At 35.7% G+C, this 15,492-nt stretch overlaps 1 protein-coding gene across 5 annotated transcripts in view; it reads right to left on the reverse strand.

Moving 5' to 3' along the window:
• Positions 1–15,492, reverse strand: part of RASA2 (RAS p21 protein activator 2) — a 126,654-nt gene that overhangs the window by 98,569 nt on the left and 12,593 nt on the right. For 3 of the 5 annotated variants that reach the window (XM_037843689.1, XM_037843683.1, XM_037843712.1), the window contains exon 2: positions 4,042–4,159. In XM_037843689.1, coding sequence (XP_037699617.1) covers positions 4,042–4,159 — 118 coding nt within the window. Of the gene's footprint in view, positions 1–1,400; positions 2,392–4,041; positions 4,160–13,801; positions 15,351–15,492 lie in introns of those variants that run through there. The other 2 variants (XM_037843698.1, XM_037843705.1) reach the window with 2 other exon arrangements.

Consider the following 15,492-nt stretch of genomic DNA (forward strand, 5'->3'; position numbering starts at 1 on the left):
TTCTTATAAATTTGGAATAAAAGTCTTGTAGAATACTTTACCTTAGTCTGTAGCTTGCCTTTTCATTTTCTTTTGAAGAGCAGAAGGTTCTAATTTTGTTGAAACAGAATTTATCTACTTTCTTCTTTTATGATTAGTGCTTTTTGCATACTAAGAAATCTTTGCCAATTCCCAAGTTAAGATTTTCTCCTAAAGATAGCTTATTTTTAGAAATTCATTTTAAGAATGCTTTTGATCAGATTTAAATTCTTCTATGAAGACATGAATCTGTGAAATTCTAGGGAATATCTTTTGTCAAGAATATCCCTTTCCTGAGAATGTTAAAAGAACAAAAAGATACTTTTAAAATGTCACCATGAAGTAAATGTGACTTTTAAAATGTCACCAGGAAGTACAGTATCTTCAGGATGCCACGACTAAAAGAGAAACGGAAATGCAGAGTAAAATAAATACTCTTACAGAAGTCATTTCCGATCTTGTCCAGAAAATAGTTGTCTTAGTTTCCAAACTGCTAAAACAAATTCTATAACATGGGATGGTTTAAACAACAGGAGTTTATTGGCTCACAGTTCTGAGGCTAGGAGAAGTCCAAAATCAAGGCACCAGCAAGGCAATGCTTTCCCCCCAAAGACTGTGTAGTTCTGTGGCTGGTTGCAGTGATCTTTGGTCCTTGGCTTTTCTGTCATATGGCAATGTCTTCTCTTTTTCCTCTGGGTTCCACTGACTTGTGGATTCTTCCCATGAGTTTCTTTCTGCGGCTAACTCTATAAGGCCTCCAGTAATAGGATTAAGACCCATCTTGATTCAACTGGCCACAGCTTAACTAAAAGTAACCTTATCCAAAGGTCCTATTTAAAATGGGTTCACTTCCACAGGAATGGATTAAGAATACATTTTTCTGGAGTACACAATTGAATATGCTACCACAGTTGACTCAGCTTTTTATTTGTTAGTACAGTGCCTGATCAAACTTTGTCAATATATTTCTTACTGCAAATGGAACCAAAATTAAACTTTTTAAAAGTTGACCTATCAAAGTAACCAGAGTCTTCTAACCAATTAGTCTCAACATAGAAACTGATGTAAAAACAACTATTAGGCAAAGGCATGACATGTTTTGGTATTTTCTCCTTTGCATCATTTTATAAACAATTATAAAATGGAGAAATTCCTTTATGTATTGCTCATTCACATTCAAATATTACTTTAAAAATACATTCTACAGCCAAATAAGAATTATTCATTAAGTTATCTGTATCACTGTATCCTCACAAGCTCAACAACCTAATCCCCACATCTGAGAGCCTACATCTTTAAACTTAATTAATTGAGCCTTACAAGGAAGCCTTTTCAACAGGGTTGGTAAACAGCCATGAGAACACTCTATTGATACCACTGACCTGTGAGTATGCATACTACCAGGAATCATGAGGAGAGTCCTGGTGTAGAGAAGAGGCACCAGGTGTGAGCAATGTTGCTGTTAATCAGTTTGTTTACACACTACTTACTTCCTAAAAGGATATGAGGTAGATGTTTAGGAGCTATAAATACCAGAGTGACTCCTATTCCTCCGTAATAAAAAGTCTATCTCCAGCCTATATTTAAAAACTATAACATCCAGAACACATAAAAGATCTAAATGGTATCTAGTGAATTTTGCTTAACAGCTTATCACAATATCCACAAGCACTGGGGAAACTGAAATGAAAGCAAAGGGAACAGGAGTATATACTACAGATTTTTTTGCTCTGTCCCACAAGGAAAAATGCTAGAGGATATACAGAATCTAAGAAGCACCTCATCTAACTATATTGCAATTATCTAAAGCAACCACTGCTAGCATTAAAATATCTCCCAATTTGCTATGCATCTAGAAAAATAATTTAAGACAGACAAAAAAACTGGTTTCATCATATTCCCTAACACAAATTCCAGAAAGTCAAAGGTTAAAAATACAAAGTAGGTTAATTTTAGTTACTTATCTACAAGGCTACAAATCGTAAACCACCACAAGTATTCAATTTATGGACAGTCACTAGTTAGTTCTGTATCTCACTGATTATTGTATGATATGGAATCAGTGCACATTAAGTAACAAATTGAAATTTAAATAGCTTCAGGTCCAATCTCAGTTTTGTATCTAAATTCCTTTATTAAATGCACAAATTATTCAGCCTTTCTAAGTCTCAGTTTCATCATTTGTAATATATAAGTAACACCAGAATTCTAATACTATAGGTACAGGGGATTTGTAACTGTGCTGGTTGTCTATACTATGTCCCCCAGAAAAAGCCATATTCTTCAATGCAATCTTGTGGGGGCAGATGTACTAGACTTGATTAGACTGTAATTCTTTGATTGAGTGTTTCCATGGAGATGCGACCCACCCAACTGTAGGTGATAACTCTGATTAGATAATTTCCATGGAGGTGTGGCCCTGCCCATTCAGCGTTGAGCCTTGATTAGTTTACTAGAGCACTATATAAGTTCAGACAGAAGCAGCAAGCTGGTTACAGTCAAGAAGGACACTTTGAAGAATGCAGAGAAGCTGAGAGAGTAGCTGCAGATGAGACACAGTTTGAAGATGGCCGTTGAAAGCAGACTTTTGCTCCAGAGAAGCTAAGAGAGGACAAACACCCCAAGAGCAACTAAGAGTGACAGTTTTGAAGAGCTGCAGCCTAGAGAGGAACATCCTGGGAGAAAACCATTTTGAATCCAGAACTCAGGAGCAGATGCCAGCCACGTGCCTTCCCAGCTAATAGAGGTTTTCTGGATGCCATTGTCCATCCTCCAGTGAATGTACCTGATTGCTGATGCGTTACCTTAGACACTTTATGGCCTTATGACCAAATAAGGCTGTGTAACCAAATAAAGCCATTTTTATAACAGCCAATCCATTTCTGGTGTTTTGTGAAAAGGCAACATTAGCAAACCAGAACAGTAACTAAGGATTTAATGTGCATTAACTCTTTGGGTTACTAAGGTATTTTCAGTTGTGAACAATGCGTTTCCTATGAACAGCTCAATAGACATTTAAAATGGTTTAAGTACTGAAAATAAAGACATAAAATAGAAACTTTAGAGAACAAAAGGCAAGTGTAAAGAAAAACAGATAAGAAAAAGAACATCAAAAACAGACACCCAGTGGCCTGAAATACAATTTACATAGGTCATCTCTTTCCAAAAAGTTTCTGTTTCCTTGCTTTGCCTTTTTAATCCCTAAACAAGACTGTATCCCTCCAACCTAGCTATGCACCAGAATTACAGACACTGGTACAGGGCTGATGTGGGCAATTAAAATTTTACAAATCAGAATTTAGTATGATACTCTCAAAGTGCTATTACACCTTCAAAAGATGAGAAATTAACCTAAGAGTTTATTCCCTGATAATGCAGTGGTAGGTTAAGTGACTTGTATGAACTTTAAGAAGTAATTTATTCTTTAGAAAAAATAAAAATAATGACATACTTTGGGGAAAGTTCAAGAGAATGGAAAAACAATTAGCCTGGAGAACAGACTGAGGTATATGACAGTTGACTTGAAAGAACTACGAACAATGAAGAGAAAGATACATTTTGGGTCAATCAAAACCCACATGAAAAGGAAGCACTGCATCTCTCTTGTTTTCATGGCTGCATGAATAAAGAGCACCCAGCAAGTTCCTGGCACACAGTAGGTTCTCATTATAATAAACATTAATCAACTGAATGTAAGAAGTTCTTAAGAAATCACAATAGTTCAAAGACTAAACAATCTGCTTAGGAAGCTGTGAACTACTAAAGATGCCAAATGACAACCTGTCTAAGACATTGTTAGAAAGAACCAAGCAGAAGGTAATTAGTCCAGCTCAGCGAACACTGACATTCCTTCAAACTCTGAGATTCTGTGATTCTAAAAATAAACTCAAAATGTAAAAGAAAAGTGAAGGTTTCAGATGAAGAAAGTCTCCTTGATGATTACAATCCAGAAAACATAAAATTTATCAATCAATATATGATATATGCATACACATAAGATAATTTACTGATTTTTTTACCAACCTTAAAGATTTTTCAACAACTTGGGTACGATAAACTTCTTCCTGGTCCAAATTTATGGTGCAGAAACAATCTCTCATTTTGTTGGGTCCGAGATATGGCAATAAATTTTTTGCTTCACCTGTTGGCACAAAAATTGAAATCAGTGTTAAATACCACCAGCTACTTCATGTAAACCTTACAGAGGGTGAATTTAATCCAAATGAAAATATTAAGTGTGGCACACAAAAAATAAGTGATTAGAGAAAGAAGATCATCTGTTTGATCTCTTAAAGGAATCTGGAAAGACTGAAGGGAAGAGCTGCCTGTAAAAGGGCATGTGGAGTCACGTTTCATCATTGTATCCTCACTCTGATGAAAGGGCAAGACACCTACTTGTACTCTCCATCCCATTCGCCAACACCACCACAAAACTTTACTCCTGCAATAAATCCCTCTTCTCTGAATCATCAATTTTTCCTCTGTAATGGACTGTTCTCATCCGCATATAAACAAGCCTTGGTATTTTCCAATTTAAAAAAAGCAAACAAAAAGAAAAGACACTCACTTGACTCCACCTCCCCACACCTGGTATCACTCTATTTCTGTTCTTCCTTTCACAGCAAAACTTTTCAAAAGAATCATCTCTAGTTACTCCCTCTACTTTCTCACCATCCATATACTGTTCGACCCTCTTCAATCAGCTTCTGACTCCACCATGCAACTGAAATCACTCTAACCAAGGTTAAGAGGCTAGAGAGAGCCAATGGTCATTTCTCTGTCTTTATTGTACCTGATCTCGTAGCACCATTTAACACAGGTGAACACTGACATATCTCCTTACAATGCTCTCTTCTCTTGGCTTCCACAACACAACATTTCTGGTTTCCCTCCTAAATCACTGGCCCTCTGCTGACTTCTCCCTCTCCTCACCTCTAAATGTCTGAATGCCTAAGAGCTCGGTTCTTGAGCACCTTCTCTTCTTCCCCTGTGCAATTTCCTGCAGTATATAGTGTTCATGCTATGCCTCCCAGATCTGCATCTCCAGGCCTGGCCTGTTCTCAACACTACATGTGAAAATTCCACTGCATCCTTGGATATCTCGTAGGCATCTCAAATTTAACAACTCCCCACAAACTGATTTCCTCCCCAAATGCATCCCCTCCCCAAGATGTTCAATAAATGGTACCATCATCTTCCTCTCTTTCTCTCACCATCCTCCTATACTCCAAACCCAATCTGGCATCCAATCCATCAGCAAGTCCAGCAGACCACAAAAGTAAATCTCAAATCCAACCACTTCTCTTCACCTTCCCTGCTATCACCCAAGTCCAAGCCACTGTCATATCTCCTTGGACAATCATGACAGTTTCCAAACTGATGTACTTGCTCCCACTCTTATCCCTCTGTTCTCTATAAAGCATAGCAGTCTTCAGGTCAGTTACTCCCCTGCTCCAACACTATCCCATTTCACTTAGAATAAAATCCCATTTCCATACCATTATCTACATGGCCCTACTGAAGTGGCCCCTGACTACCTCTGACTTCTTCTTACTTCCTCACAGTGTTCACCTTCTTTCCATTCATCAAACATGCCAAACTTGTTCAAGCTTTAGGGCCTCTGCCTGGAATGTTCTATCTCTAGATCTTCCCATGGATGGCTCTTTCTTATCAGTCCAGTATCAGCATGAACAGCACTTCCTCTAAGAAACCCTCCTTGACTACCATATCTCAAGGAGATAATTCCACTATCACATTCTATTTGTTTTGTTTTCTTGATAGAATTTATCACTATCTGAAACTCTGTTAATTATTTACTTTAGTGTTTATTTTCTGGTTTCTCCATTCTAGAGACACAAGATATTGCTGATCTCCAAGATCTAAAATAGTGACTGTCATATAGTAGGCACTCAAGAATTATTTGCTAAATGAATTAACATTAAACAACTCAAGAAGTCTAGTTTTGAAGTACTTGTGAGATACTGGGCCAAAAGAATGGTAACTGTGTGTGTTCAGTCACCAGTGTACTAAATTAGGAAAGCAAGGTAAATGGCATAAGGGAAACACCACTGGCCTAAGAATAGTGAAAACCATGTTCCTGTCTTACCTCTGCTACTAAGTAGCTACATGACTTCAGACAAATCACTTAAGCATAGCTTTCCCAATGAAGGTTTGGACTACATAAACTCAAGCCTTTCTGCTTATCACCCAAGGCCAAGTCAGTCCATCAGAAATTTAAGAAACCTATGAAACACCCAGTAAATATGTAATTTTTAAAAATTAAAATAAGAAAAGCATCCATTGGAATGGTACCAGTATCTTACTCCTGGTTAAATTTCCCTTTGATAGATTAGGAAAAAAAAAAAAAACAAGTTACCACTTAAACAAAATAAACAAATTTAAATTCATCTCAAGTCAGTCAAGAACTCTAACCCTTTACATGACTCCCAAATTGCCTAGTATGGATTGGTCCTTACTAATAGATCAGTTTTCATACAGGAAAAACAATACGTAACAATGTGTATCTGTCCATTCTCCTATTCGTCAAATGACTAGGTGCCCCTCCTCTTATTTAAAGCTCTTCATCGACCTGTGCTCTTTCTACCCCCTTCCTTCTCCCTCCCTCCAGAATGCTGTCCAGCAATTCTATTTTCTTCATTTTCAACCTCCCTTTCTTTGACACATCATCTCTGCATAATACAGAGGAGGTTTTACCAAATGTTCAACCAGGATACCATATAGAGCCTGGAATGTAAAAGAATTTGGAATTAGATCATAATAAACATGCTCCATATCTAACAGGAAAAAAAATTTTTTTTTTGGCACTCACAATCCAGATTCATTGTCACACTGCACTTGATCAGGTTTTTTCACATTTAACATACCAAGGTCTTTACAATACAGCTTGCAAAAATTCTTTAGGACAGACTCTCCAACATGGAAGTTAGACCATACAAGTCAGCTGTGACTACCAGTATCAAAAGAAGTGAAGTACCTGATCAAACTTAAGAAAGAGTAGGCGGTCCTTTAGAATTCTAGGATTTATGAATTAGATATTTACAATAATAAATCCAATTAGTTTTATTTATTTTCTAACTTGAAGTCCAACTTTCTTTAACTTTTTATTTTGAAATAATTTCAAACTTACAGGACAACTGAAATGAAAAAAATGTTTTCCAAAAGCATATGCAACCAGAGAATTAAGATCCAGTTGTCTCCCCTTCCCAAGTTGAAATATTCAACCTTTCACCTTTTGAGTGTGCTATGCTATTCAACTCACTATCTGATGGAACAAAGTAGTTTTCAGCAAGAAACTGCTTCATGATTTCTGAGTCTATGTTTGATCTACTTAACCACATCTAGCTCACAGATCTACCAAACTCCGTTGACAAGTAATATGAGATAGGATTTTCTAATTTCTCAGAAATAAAGGGTAAGAAAAGAAAGTAATCAGGATTAGGTTACAGAATTAACTCTAGCTAGTTTAAGCAGAAAGAGATTTAATAAAGGATATTAAGTGGCTTACAGAATTTTGAGGAAGACTGAAGAAACTGACAAGAAGTTAAACTTTCAGAAATGGCATTCTCACATTTCAGAAATGACATTCTTGGTAGCTGAGATACCAAGAGAGTTAACACCTCTTTTAGGATCAGAAAGGCACTGGCATAGCTATACTAATATCAGACAAAATTGACTTTAAGCCAAAAGATGTTACAACAGACAATGAGGGACACTGCATATTAATAAAAGGGGCATTTCACCAAGAAGAAATAACCATCATAAAATTTTATGCACATAACCATGGGGCCACAAAATGCAGGAGGCAAACACTGGGAAAAACTGAGGGAAAGAACAGACAACTCTACAATAACAGTTGGAGACTTCAATACACTACTCTTGTCAATTGATAGAACATCTAGACAGAGGTTGAATAAGGGAACGAAAATTACAGACCAATTTCTCTAATGAATATACATGCAAAAATCCTCAAAAAATATTTGCATATCAAATCCAACAGCACATTAGAAGACTTATATACCACGACCAATAGGGTTTTATCCCCAGGTATGCAAGGGTGGTTCAACACAAGAAAATCAATTAATGTAGTACACCACGTTAATCAAAGGGAAAAAACACACAACATGATCTCTCAATTGATGCAGAAAAGGCATTTGACAAAAGCTGTCATCCTTTCCTGATAAAAACACTTCCAAATATAGGAATAGAAGGAAACTTCAACATGTTAAAGGGCATATATGAAAAACTCACAGCTAACATTGTACCCAATGGTGAAAGACTGAAAGCTTTCCCTCTAAGATCAGGAACAAGTTAAGGATGCCCGGTATCACCATTGTTATTCAACATCGTGCTAGAAGTTGTAGCTAGAGCCAACAGGCAAGAGAAGGAAACAAAAGGCACCCCATTGGAAGGGAAGAAGTAAAACTTCCACTATTTACATGATCCTATATAGAGAAAATGCTGAAAAATCCACAACTAAGCTACTAGAATAGGAAAGTGACAGGATACAAGATCGACATGCAAAAACTGGTAGTGTTTCTACAAACTAGTAATGAGCAATCTGAGGAGGAGATCAAGAAAAAAAATTCCATTTACAATAGCAACTAAAAGAATCAAATATTTAGGAGTAAATTTAAAGAAGGATGTAAAGGACCTGTACACAAAAAACTACCAAACATTGCTAAAATAAATCAAAGAAGACCTAAGTAAATGGAAGGATATTCCTTGTTCATGGGTTGGAAGACTAAATATTTTTAAGATGTCAATTCCATCCAAATTGATTTACAGATTTAATGCCATCCCCATCAAAATTCCAAGAGCCTAACTTTGCAGAAATGAAAACACTAATTATCAAATTTATTTGGACAAATAGACAAAAACATCTTGAAAAAGAAATTGGAGGACTCACACATCCTGACTTTAAAGTATACTACAAAGCTACAGTGGTCAAAACAGCATGATACTGACAAAAAGACAGAAATATTGACCAATGGAATCAAACTGAGAGTTCAGAAATAGACCCTCACATCTATGGTCAATTAATTTTTGACAAGGCTGCCAAGTCCCTAAACTGGACAGAACAGTCTTGTCAATAAATAGTGCTGTGAGAACTGGATGTGCATATGCAAAAGAATAAAACAGGACCCCTATTTCACACCTTATACAAAAATTGATTCAAAATGGATCAAATACCTAAATGTAAGAGCCAGGACCATAAAACCCTAGAAGAAAATGTAAGGACGCATCTTCAAGATCTTGTGGAAGGCAACAGTTTCTTAGACTTTACACCCAAAGCACAAGCAATGAGAGAAAAAATAGATAAATGGGACCTCCTAAAAATTAAAAACATATGTGTTTCAAAGGACTCTCAAGAAAGTGAAAAGGCAGCCTACTCAATGGAAGAAAACATTTGGAAACCACATATCCAATAAGGGGTTAATGTCCAGAATATATAAAGAAATCCTACAATTCAACAATAAAAAGATAAACAACCCAATTAAAAACTGGGCAAAAAGACATGAATAGATATTTTTCCAAAGAGGAAATACAAATGGCCAAAAAGCACATGAATAGACACTCAACATCAGTAGTTATTAGGGAAATGCAAATCAAAACCACAATGAGATTATCATTTCACACCTACTAGAATGGCCACTATTAAAAAAAAAGGATGTGAAGAAATAGAAACACTCATTCATTGTTGGTGGGCATGTAAAATGGTACAGGTGCTGTGGAAGGCAGTTTGGTGGTTCCTTAGGCAGTTAGGTATAAAACTGCCGTATGACCCGGCAATCCCACTACTTGGTACACACCCAGAACTGAAAGCAGAGATGAGAAAAGATATTTGCACCCCATTGTTCACTGCAGCATTATTCACAATTACTAAAAGATGGAAGCAAGCCAAGTGTCCATCAACACATGAATGAATGAACCAAATGTGGTATATACATACAATGGAATATTATTCAGCTGTAAGAAGGAATCAAGTCCTGATGCATGTGACAATATGGATGAACCCTGAAGACATTATCTTGAGTGAAATAAGCGAGACACAAAAGGACAAATATTATATGATCTCACTAATATGAATTAATTATAAGCAAATTCATAGAGTTAATATCTAGAATGTAGGTTACCAGGAGATAGAATGAGGGTAGAGAATGAGGAGCTGATGCTTAATTTGTGCAGAATTTTTAATAAGGTTGATTGTAAATGTTTGGACAGGGATAGTGGTGATGGTAGCACATTACTGTTAGTGTGATTAACAGCACTCAATTATGGGTGTGAATGCGGTAGAAAGAGGAAGTTGAAGGTTGTGTATATCACTAGAAGGAAAGTTACAGGATAAAACATGGGACTTTATAACACAGTGAACCCTACTGTGGACGATGACTGTAGTTAACAGTACAAATATAAGAATATTCTTTCATGAATTAGAACAAATGTACATCATTATTGCAAGGTGTTAATAATAGGGTGGTATATGAGGAAAAACACACCTAATGCAATTATGGACTATAGCTAACAATAATATTTTAATATTCCATCATCAATTGTGACAAAGGTACCACACCAATACTAAGTGTCAATAATAGGGGAATATATGGGGTATTGGATTTTTCTTTTAAGAATAATGCAAATGTTCTAAAATTGATTGTGGTGATGAATGCACAACTCTATGATTATACTGAGCCAAAGATTGTACACTTTGGATGAATTTCATGGGGTGTGAATATATCTTAGTAAAACTACTCATAAAAATAAAAAATATATAAAATAGTCTCTGGCATTGACAAGTTTACAGCAAAATTAAAACACTGCTGTGCCACCTAGTCATACATAAATAAGACAATCCTATAAAATTTTAACATATTAGGAGGACTTTCAAATTTTCTTATCAAGTTTAATTTCACTTTCTGTGATAAATAAAAGGTGCACATAATTCTGAAAACATTTACAGTACTAGTATAGTATAGCAAGTTAAATAAACGCATTTTGGAAACAGGTATCTGAGTTTCACTTGTCCTTAGCTGCAACCTCCTACATAAAAAGAGGTAACGATAATGCCTCGGGGTTGTTGTAAGCATTAATTCAGGTAATGTAAAGCATTTAGCACAATGTCTAGAACAAAGTACTCAGTAAACAGTAACAATTAGTACTCTTCCATGGCTAGAAATTCCTAACAATTAGCATCTATATACAACTTCCTTCACCCAAGCATTAGCCCTAAACAAAGATAATCTCTAATTTAAAATTGGATACACTGGAGGAGTTCATTTACTTTTTTTAAAAATGAGGCTTTTATTACAGAATACTACATTTCTATTACAGGAAAAACGCCTGGAATTCTAGACCTCAGGCTCCACAAATACAAAATAAGATTAGAGGACACAAATTGGGAGTTGGCTGGACAGAGATTTATTTTGTTTGGCCAGCACAGTATTTAAAAAAAAAAAAAAAAAAAAAAAAAGAATCTGTGGCCAACATCTAGAAACATGGAAAGCAAACAATAAATAAATCCAGATTTTTGGTTTCTCATTAACAATCAAAGATCTGGCAACACAGTTCTGAGTAGAAACTGTAGACAGGCATACCTCTATTAAATCACAACAGTCCCTAACTGGCTTACTTCACTATGCCTGGTTTCTGTAGATATTTGAGTCTGCAGCCCCTTAACTAGCTAATCTTCTAGGTTCCCCTTAGCTCTAAAATTTTTAGACAGTACTTAAAATGAAGAAGGCTCAGGGTAACAGTGATTTCTAATGTTTTTATATATTGCTATTTACTACCAGTTTAATCTGATGTACACTACAAGAGCTGGAAACACATGTAAATATGAACACATATTTAAATTTGTATTAAATAAAATTATATTAAATAAAATTATTCATCAAGAAAACTATGAAAATTACTGGGTATCACTTCTGCTTATGCTACAGCCAACAGTTAACTGAGTACAGTGTGCCAGGCAGTATACCAACTCATTTAATCTTTTCACAACTACAATGTATGACTGGAAAATCTACCATTCCAAATTTATATAAGAGGAACCAGAGAAGTTAAGTGATTACTAGAAAGTACCAGAAAACCATGTTTTCAATATATTAAATTATCCTTCCATTTATAAACCATATCTGTATACTTAATAAATATTTTGTATAGCATAAATTAAATCTTAGGACAAGATAAAGAGTTTCTCTTGTTCATTAATCTATAACAGTCGTTCTCAGTAGAAAAAGAAGAGGTGCCTCAGTCACACATGACCTTCCAAAGAGTCTGATATTCACCCCCTTCAGAGTTATGTCAGATGCCCGAGGTGTATGGCTCGCAGAAAAAAGAGTTAACAATTACTGAAGAGGAAAAAAAAGTTTCATAGATTCTCTTTTCTTCCTGAAACTTGAAAATACCACTGGAAAATTATACATTTGTAATATTATTCAGGCAGAGAGTTAAGAAATGGAACCAAGAGGCATATGGTGATTGCTGGTATATCTACTAGAAAGCATAAATTAGCATGATCAGATAGTCGGATTTTCAAGCAATTTCTCTCTCACTCCCAGTAAATGATAAATTATCATAAAAAAATATAATCTGAGATTCTATAATCTCACTCAGCTGGTAATCTTTAAAAAAATCAACACATTAAATAATTCCTATCAGAAATCTAGTTTTGCCTAAGAACAAGGCACTATGATAATAATCTGGGACCGGGAGGTTAAGGAAACAGGGACTAAGTAAGTTCCACTAACACTGCACTCCTACTCCACCATGAAATTAAGGTATTCTGCAATCACCAAGGTACCTAAAACAAGGTAGTACCCTTGAGTAAGCAATTGTGTGGGCACAGGACTCCAGGAATCCAGCATATTTAAGTGGTCAGCCTAGAATAAGTGAGCAAAGAACTATATTGCTATCACATTAATCACCTCTGACTGCAACTCAGTCTAAAATAAGAAGTTAGGAAATTACTGTACATGAAAAGGCAAGTTTCGCAAGGTATTGCCAGGAAGCATCCATGGGTTACAGAGATACGTCACCAAGCTGTGGGCAGAATCTTCCTGTGGTTTGCCTCACCCATTTCCGGTTTCAGTTTTGAATGTGTACTGGTCCCTAAGCTCCTTCCAACCCCTTTCTCAAGTCACAAACCAAACTCTGAAACACATATGGTAGGAATCTCTCCTGGGCTAGGCCAAGGGTTCCCACAAGCTATATGAAGCTTAGCAAGGCTCTTAAACTGACCATGAGAGCCTGGTGTGAGAAGCAAAGAAAAATTCCAGAGCCAGGTGTCTGAAAAACTTGGGCCAACATGGACTGGCCATAAAAGGGATATCGTTGCTATTTCTGGTAATGCAGAGCCAAAGTGGGACTGCTTTTCAAAAAAAAAAGTGACACCTAGATACAAAGGAGTCTCGGTCACCCACATGTGCATGTGTGTGTATGTGTGTGTGTGCATTTAAGAAGAAACACAAGCACAAATACACATGAGCAGAATCAAGTAGACAGAAAAGGAATATTTTGTGATCCCCAAAAACATACTAAAGGTAAATTTTTATAGCAACACTGTAATTTTATTGAATAGCCATTATATTAAGACCATGACCAATTTAGGGGTAATTGTCAACTGCTTTGCAATAGTAATGTATTCATTAATTCCTTCCAATAAGCCATTTGACAGGCAACTTGTTAGAGAAAAGGATGTAGACTTTGATAACATAAAGAACTTCTGGAAACCTGGCTAACCCCCTTAAAACTCTGCACAAATAACCTGTCTGCTGCTGCTTCTGTAAAATAGGAATAAGAACAATCTTCTTCATGAAGTTGTAGTAAATGAAATAATTTGCTAAGTTTCCTAACACGGCACCTGGAAAAGAATAATAATAAACATTAGTTCACTTCCTCCATCAACCAAGAAAGTTTTATGTAAAATAAAACTGTCCAAATTCAAAAATACAAGGTTCTGCACCACTCACACAAATATTACAATATTTGTAGATCAAAATTATTCAGAATCTTCTTACCACATTCCTCTGAAACAAAGCATTTATTATTTTTAAGTCAACTTTTCAAAAATAAATGATAATTGCTGAACCAGGCAAAGTACATGGGGGTTTACTGTATTACTTTTGCAAATTTTAAGTTTGAAATTACATCAAAATAAAAAGTTACCCAAAAACTTGACAGAAAAATGACTTTATGTCTACGTACACTCAGAATGTTACTAAACCTAACATTTGGCTACTCTTATTTTAGTAGATAGGATTGTATCCAAAAGTAGAACAAGATAGACACTCACAGCTTAAAACTAACCTTGCATCAAATTCATTTATACAATAGTCATTTTTGCTATCGTAACTAATACAAAAAAATATATTTCCTGTTAAAAAAAAAATAACCATTACATATTAGACTAATTCTCTTCGTCCACAATTGAAGTAACCACAAATATCAACTCTAACAACTTACTTTTTTACTCAACAATATGTCTTGGAATTCTTCCCTTTCTCAATACAGACCTTACTATTTTTAGCTGCTACGGAAAGTGTGTGTGAACATATTATTGAGCCATTGCCCTACTCATGGACATTTAAGTTGTCTTTAATTATCTTGTTTTACCAACAAGATAAAATTAAACATCTTTGTATTTGTCCTCTTCCGCAATTGTACAAGTGTTTTTGTTGAGCAGGTATACACATTTAAGTTTGCAATAGATACTACCAAAATGCTCTCCAACACTGCTTTACCAATTTAAACTCACATCAGCAGTGAGGAAAAGCACCTGTTTCCCCAAACCTTCCCCAAATAGTAAAATTGTCAAACTTTTCTTTTTTCACAAACTGATGACTTTTTATCTGTTTCCCTAATTTGTGCTCAACCTCACAAATTCATGTTTACTGGCCATCTGTGATTCCTTTTCTGTTAATGTCTATTTCATATTTTCTAGTTTTCTAATGGACTTTTTTTAATTTGTATGAATTCTTTATATATTCACAACTTTAATAAATAGAGACAGCATAGCATATAGTAGGTAAGAGTAACAGGATGGACTCCAGAGCTAGACTACAGTTAGTCTGCCTCAGTTTCGTCTGTAAAATGGGAATAATAACTGTACTTATCTCATAGAATTACTGTAAGGATTAAATTAATTATATATTAAAATGGTTTAAAGCTGCCTGGCACCAACTCAGCAAATGAACTCACTGCCCACCCCCCCTATGTGGGACCTGACTCCCAGGGGTGTAATCTCCTGGCAATGCAGGATATGACTCCCAAGGATGAATCTGGACCCGGCATCATGGGAATGAGAACATCTTCTTGACCAAAAGGGGGATGCGAAATTTAACAAATGAAAGTTTCAGTGGCTGAGAGATTTCAAATGGAGTTGAGAGGTCACTCTGGTGGGCATTCTTATGCACTATATACATAACCGTTTTTAGGTTTTAATGTATTGGAAAAGCT

Source organism: Choloepus didactylus, chromosome 1 (genome assembly GCF_015220235.1).
Source record: "Choloepus didactylus isolate mChoDid1 chromosome 1, mChoDid1.pri, whole genome shotgun sequence".
NCBI lineage: Eukaryota > Metazoa > Chordata > Mammalia > Pilosa > Megalonychidae > Choloepus > Choloepus didactylus.